At 40.5% G+C, this 7,284-nt stretch overlaps 1 protein-coding gene across 1 annotated transcript in view; it reads left to right on the forward strand.

Annotated features, from left to right (window-relative positions):
- Window positions 1-7,284, forward strand: part of LOC116102900 (transmembrane protein 180-like) — a 31,221-nt gene that overhangs the window by 1,227 nt on the left and 22,710 nt on the right. Inside the window, 1 exon segment of the mRNA XM_031388156.1 lies at window positions 6,022-6,197. Within this exon segment, the coding sequence (XP_031244016.1) occupies window positions 6,024-6,197 (174 nt within the window). The 5' untranslated portion in view covers window positions 6,022-6,023.

A 7,284-nucleotide genomic window follows, 5' to 3' on the forward strand; every position in this document is an offset into this window, starting at 1 on the left:
CCCCACCCCCCTGCCCCCTAGCTACATACATCTCCAGCTCATCATTCTTTTGTTTTGTTTTTTGTTTTGTTTTGTTTGAGACAGGGTTTCTGAGTACCCTTGGCTGTCCTGGAACTCATTCTGTAGACCAGGCCGGCCTCGAACTCAGGAATCCGCCTGCCTCTGCCTCCCAAGTGCTGGGATCAAAGGCGTGAGCCACCACTGCCCGGCCAGCCCACCATTCTTGTGGATCATAAAATGTACCTTGCTCAAATCAGTTTAACTGTACCTGCTCCTGGGAACCGGGTCTTGTAAAGGCCAAGAAAGCCTCCCCATTGTGAGGTTTGTTGTTTGTATAGGGTTTCACTGTGCAGCCCCAGCTTGCCTAGCACACCATGTAGATTAGGCTGGCTCTGCCTCCAGAGTGCTGGGATAAAAGGCACACAACCATCCCATCCTGTCCCTACAGGAAAGTTGTTCTGGCAAGATTTGCCTCCTTAATAGACCTTAAGGTACCAAGAACCTAGAGTTTGAAATCTAAGTGACTAGCCACAGTTTGTACTAGCAAAGAAGGCTTTATTTAGCACACCACTTAGGGGAAAAATGACCTCTTTACTCAACAGAGCTATGAGAATCAGAGAAATCGTGCCCAGTAAAGCTGTGTTGTTTCTAACATTTATTGTATTATTATTATTTTTTTGTTGTAAAAAAAAAACAACCTTTTTTGTTTGTTTGTTTTCGAGACAGGGTTTCTCTGTGTAGCCTTGGCTGTCCTGGAACTCTGTAGACCAGGCTGGCCTCAAACTCAGAAATCTGCCTGCTTCTGCCTCCCAAGTGCTGGGATTAAAGGCGTGTGCCACCACTGCCCAACCAACAGCTTCAAAATAATACACTTTCTTCTCTTTTTGCCTCCCTCTTCCTTTTTCTTTTTCCTGTTCTCCCATGGTACCAATAGGCCACACACATGCAAGGAGAAGTTCTAAGCCACTGAGCCTATGTGTATCAAAATAGGTAGTAATAGCAACAGATTGCAGCCTGTTAATGAGGAATCCCTGGTGATATAAATGAGAGAAAAAAAGTTTTCCTTATGAGGAATGCCAACCAAAAATATAAAAGTAGTAACAAAGTAATATTAGCCGGGTATCGTGGTGCCCTCAGCACTGGGGATGTGGAGACAGGAGGCATGTGAGGTTGATGCCACTTGGGCTACGTTGCCAGACCCTGACTCAAAAACAGAAGCAAAACAAAATAGAACAGCCCACATAGTTCAGCGGCTAAAGGAGCTTGCTTCCTTGCCTGACAAGCTGAGTTGATGGCAGCAACCCACATAGTGAAAGGCCAGACGTGACTCCCACAAGTCCTCCGCATGTACCTTGTTACATACATACCTCCCTAACACAATGATCAAGTGTAATTTTAAACAAGTAGTCATATTAACAGAATCTGTCACCTCACAAGTTCCTTCTGAGTACAAGTACGCTGAAAGGTAAGATGTCACTAGTCAGCTTTCTGTTGCTATGTTTTTAAAACAAAAATGTTCCTTTTAAAGTCTCTTCTTCCAGAAATGTCAATATTTCAGCCCAGACACAAAATGAGACAATGTAGAGCCAATTACTGTAACTACACAGAATGCTGTGGAAAGAAAGAAAATTTAATTTAGGACTTGCAGATGTGTAGAAGCTGAAGCCTGGAGTCATGCATCTGACCTCAGTCACCGGTCTGAAAGACCAAGGTGATAGCTGTTTTCTCCAGGACAAACCCAGCTCAATTCCAAATTTGGGGTATATGGGAACGTTCTTTAACAGTCTTCAAAAGAAATAAAGAACATACCCTATAGATTTTATTTATTTTGGAGTGGGTCTGTGGGTTCATTTTTTAGAGACTATGTTTGTGTGTGTTCTGCAAAATCTTCAACAAAAAGTGTATTGAGAAAAACCTTATAAGCTAAGAACTCTTCATTAGAAGTGTCTCCATGATGCAATCATAAGTAGCAGATGCAGCGATAACCGCTAGCTTAGAAGCAGGTTCATGAACAACTCTGCAAGTTGAGGCTAAACAGAGGGCTTCAGATTTTGCTTAATTTACCAGTATACAGTGTACTCACCCAGCCTTATCATGACTGCATTCTGTTGTTTTGTTGTTTGTTTGTTTGTTTGTTTTTCAAGACAGGGTTTCTTTGTGTAAGTCCTGGCTGTCCTGGAACTCACTCTCTAAGCCAGGCTGGCCTCAAAACTCAGAGATCTGCCTGCCTCTGCCTCCTGAGTGCGGGGATCAGAAGTGTGCACCATCAACCCCCAGCTCATTCTGACACTTTTAATCTCTTTCCTATATAAAACACTGTGTTAAAGACAGGTTGGTTTCTGAAATCCTTTGTTCTTGGCTATAAAGATGAAACATTCTCTGCATCTTATAGTAAAAATCATTTAAAGGGATTTAAAATCATTTTTAAAGACAGTAATAGCAGCTTTTAAAAGATGAAAAAGTGATTTTCAGTTTGACGATGAGATAACCCTCTGCTAGGATGGAAGCAATCGAAAGGCAAACACTGATGTGTCTTTTTGTGAGGGAATTAGGAAGATGTCATCTCTTCAGTATGTATGTATGTATGTATATATATATATATATATATATATATATATATATATATATATGATATTAAACCTTTGGATTCTTCACTAGGCAGGCTGAGCATTTAATTCATTTTTTTTTTTAAAAAAAAAGGTTGAATTTGGGGAGCTTATGATGCTTTGCAAAAATCTAAGTCTGTGACTGTCTCCCTTCCGACATAATGATAGAGCACTTCAGAAAGGCACAACATGCTTGTTCTCAAAACCTCAAAAGAAAATCACACAAGAAAATCACAAGAGTTTCGTGGGCTAAATTTGTAACTTGGCTTTGGACTCTACTGACTTCCCTTGTTTTTACCTAAGTGACAAGGTGACCTCTAGCTCCAGTCTTCATTTGAACTTACACCAAAAGGAAACCCCTGGGGTGAAGCCTTCACGGATCCTCCAGCTTTTCTAATTTGAGAATTCCCTTTTAAAGCCAAAAATGTTGACTGCCCTTGTGGTACTGTAGAGCTGGACCTTCTTAAGCCTTGAGAACCGCAGAGGATGAAATGAAGAACAGATTTGTATTTTATCATTAAAGCAGAATTTCTGTTCATTTAAAAAATACAACCCCAGGAGGCTGAAGAGATACTTCGTTGTAGTGACAATCTTGGAGTTTTGGTTTCTTTGGAAGTCTGGAAATGTTAGAAGAAAATGTTTCCATTTTGATCCCAGGCATGGGGATATGGAACTGCTTCACACTGTCCCTTCAGACTGTCCAAAGCAGCTGACTATGATTTGCCTCGTGCTCTGGGTTTTGTCAGCTGCAGATAGTTTCTGTGATTGTGTGATATTTGGAATTCTGGAAACTTTTCAGAGGGTACATAAATGTGAGGCACCTGAGAGGTGGGGTTGGGGTTGGGTCGTTTAGGGAGGTTCTTTAATGGTTTGTTAATAGCTGTGATCAGAGGAAAAAAAAAAACAAAAGGAAAGAAATTAGAATTCCCTTCTTTACTCTGTCCTTATTTCTCTTTTATCTAATGATAGGGGGTGAACCAGGCATGGGGGATGGGAATGGGGTGGGAAAAAGAATAACTCACAAAGTAGCAAAGACCAGCTACAACTCATTGGTTAACTCTAGCTCTAGGTTGATCTGATGCCTGTGGTACCTAAACTCAAATGCACATACCAGCCCCACCCCACACCCATAATTAAAAAAAAAAAAATACAAATACACACATAGATAAACATTTTCATTGCTATTATTGCAGTACTGGGGATTGAACCCAGGGTCATCCTCATACTATAAAGGCACTCTACTAATGAGTGAAGCAAAAATATTCTTTATTAATCCACTAATATTGCTTCCCATAGATTTAATCCCCCTTTTTGTTTCAGTCTGTGAGACCCGGTCTCTGTTTAACCCAGGGTGGCTCCAAACTCATGATTTTCCTGCCTCAGCTCCCAGAGTGCTAGGATTACAGATATGCACTAAGCATGCCCAGTTTAATAACCTTTTTTTTTTTTGACAATTCTGGAACTCTATGATGTATACAATTAATTTCTGGGTCTACCAGAGGGTAAGGATTGGGAACCAATAATTGAGGGGGCAGGTTGACAGAGGTTTTCCTAAAGGCCTTGAATTCACTACTTTGAACCTCTTACCTCAGCCTGCCAGAGTAATGGGATTACAGGTCTACATCACCACACTCAAGGTTTTTTTGTTTTTCATTTTTGGTTTTCTTTGTGGTTCTGGGGACCAATAACTTGATCATCTATGATGTATGTTCCCTTCCAATTTGCCTTCCCTCTCCCTAAGAACTGAGCACTGTAGCTTGAGTTGTCTGCTTAATTTTGTTCCTGATTCTCTAAGATTAGAGCAGAGGCCAGAGGATTATTCAAGCAAATAATATCCTCATTATGTGGAAATGTATCTATTCCCCAATTCAGTAAATCTATGGAGAGCTGGAGAAATTGTCTAACAAATCAAGGATGATGAAGGTTGGTGGGATACAGCAGTACATCCCTCTAATTATAGCACATAGGAAGTCGAGGCAGGAAGATTCAGAGTTCAAAGCCAGCTCAAGCTACATTACCTTAAGTATATAATCAAGAAATCAAGTTTTAAAAAGTTAATCTGGGATGCAAAGGTAGCTCAGTTGGTAATATTCCTGCCTAGCATACATGAGATTCTGGACTGGATCCCCACACAAACTGGGCATGGTGGTGTTCACCTGTAATTCTAATACTCAGGAGGCAGAGGCAGGAGTTCTGAGGGAGTCCCTGCTACATGGCAAGTTTGAGGTCAAGTTTGAGTATGAGACCTTGTCTGGGAAAACAAAACCAAGCTCTCTTTACATCTCCCTACTACTTAGTAAACTTGCCCTATTTTCCAGTCAAAAAGATCAGAAGTAAGGAGATAGGCTGTATTTAAGAGGGGCATCTATGTTAGAGCAAGAATATATTAGAAAAAGGATATATTATTTCTGTATTCCTATTAGAAATGGCCTTTGGATCAAAGCTATACAGTCTATGGAGAGAAGGCTAAGTAATTATTTCACTGTGTTGCAGAATGAGCAGCTTGTCACCGATAAGGACCTTTTATTTCTTCTCTCTGGCTTTAGCCAAAAGCTGTCATCTCACTGTTCATTTTCTGTTTCTCCTCCTCAGCTAGGTAGGTTGATCCATAAAGATATCTCCTTGACCACCAGATAAGCATGTCTAAACTCTTGGGTAGATCTCACTTTATAATTTATAAGAACTATAACAAGGTAAATAGAGACTGGGGAGATGGCTCAGTCCTTAAGGTGACTACTGCAGAAGCGTGAGGACCTGAGTTCAATAACAGCATCCATATGTGAAAATGAGAAGGCTGGTGTGGCGACATATGCCCGGCATCCTAGCTCTTGGGAAGCAGAGTCAAGAGGATCCTTGGGTCTTTCTACTCACTAGTCTTGCTGAATACATGAGATTTTTGGTTCACTCAGAGACTGTGTCTCAAAAAAAAAGTGAGAAGCAATAACAGAAAATAGTTAGTGTTGATATATGGTCTCTGTGTGTTCATGCAAATATACACATACACACAAAAGAAAAGTATAGTCATACTTTTTGCAAATTGGGGCTCCTGTAACATCTCAGAATGTTGAATAAGTATAAATATATAAAAGAAATCTAGTGATATTCACAGCAAGTTTTTTTTTTTTTTTTTTTTTTTTTTTTTTTTTTTTTTTTTTTTTTTTTTTTTTTTTTTTTTTTTTGAGACGAGGTTTCTCTGTATAGCCCTGTCCTGGAACTCACTCTGTAGACCAGGCTGGCCTTGAACTCAGAAATCCACCTGCCTCTGCCTCCCAAGTGCTGGGATCAAAGGCATGTGCCATCACCGCCTGGCCACAGCAAGTATTTTTGGACTCTAAAATTACTAGTGTTAATGGAATTTTATTATCCATCAACTACTGTGTGCAAATAATGAATTAAAACTTTTTTTTAAACACAGGGATGAAAACTTCCTCTGCATGGAAAATGACCCTTTTAAGTATCAACTCTGAAGCCTTGGCATATTCTCTGATTACACTAGGAACTGAAATGTTAAGTTCTTTCTTCAGTTTCTACTATGTGAAACTTTTCTTGGAAGTATATGAGATTTCCGAGTTGGCCTTCTACCAGTCCCAGGTGAGATACACTTTTTACTCCTTTCAATGCAGGACAGAGCTTCCTTCCTTATTGTGGTATGTTACCATCACTGGTCAAAAAGTAGATTCTTTTGTTTTGTTTTTGAGATGGGTTTCTCTGTGTATCCGTGGCTGTCCTGGAACTCACTCTATAGACCAGGCTGACCTCGAACTCAGAAATCTGCCTGCCTCTGCCTCCCAAGTGCTGGGACTAAAGGCATGTGCCACCACTGCCTTGCTAAAAAGTGGATTCTTTACATACCCATAAGAGTTATCAATAAAAACGTGTGTGCTATGATGATGCAAACCTGTAATCTTAGTATTAAAGCTGAGGCAAGAAGATTGTTGAGAATTCAAGGCTACCTAGAGTGATCCTATCTCAAAAAGAAAGAGAGACGGGGAGGGAGAGGAGGAGGGAGGGACGGGAAAGAGAAGAAAAGGCAAAGAGAATTTGCTGGGAGAGAAGAGAGAAGAGAGGGAAGGAAGAAAAGGAGACAGTTATGGTTACCATTGCTGTGGTAAAACACCATGGCCGAAAACAATTGGGGAGGAAAGGGTTTGGTTTGCACTTCATACACTTCCACATTGTAGCCCATCACTGAGGAAGTCAGGGCAGGAACTCACACAAGGCAGGAACCTGGAGCAGGAGCTGATTAGAGGCCACAGAGGGGTGCTCCTTACTGGCTTGCTCGACCTGCTTTCTTTATAGGACCATTTGCTCAAGAATGTCCCCACCAGCATGTACTGGGCCCTCCCACATCAATCACTAACTAAAAAGTGTCCTACAGTCTTGCCTGTAACCCAATCTCATGGAGGCATTTTCTCAGTTGAGGCTCCCTTCTCTCAGATGTCCCCAACTTGTGTCAAGTTGAAATAAAACTACCCAGCACAGGAGCTGTACCTTGAAAAGCTTGGTGACATTGACACATTGTATTATTACTTGTCATACATAAGGTGAATGGATAGTTTTTACACATTTTCCTTTGTGCTTTATGACATTTCTTATTACAGGACTACATATTTACTATGTTGATTTTGAGTTAATTTATTAGTAGTATCTTAACCTTTCTTTTTTTTTTTTTTTTTTT

Source organism: Mastomys coucha, unplaced genomic scaffold, assembly GCF_008632895.1.
Source record: "Mastomys coucha isolate ucsf_1 unplaced genomic scaffold, UCSF_Mcou_1 pScaffold21, whole genome shotgun sequence".
In the NCBI taxonomy this organism is placed as follows: Eukaryota; Metazoa; Chordata; class Mammalia; order Rodentia; family Muridae; genus Mastomys; species Mastomys coucha.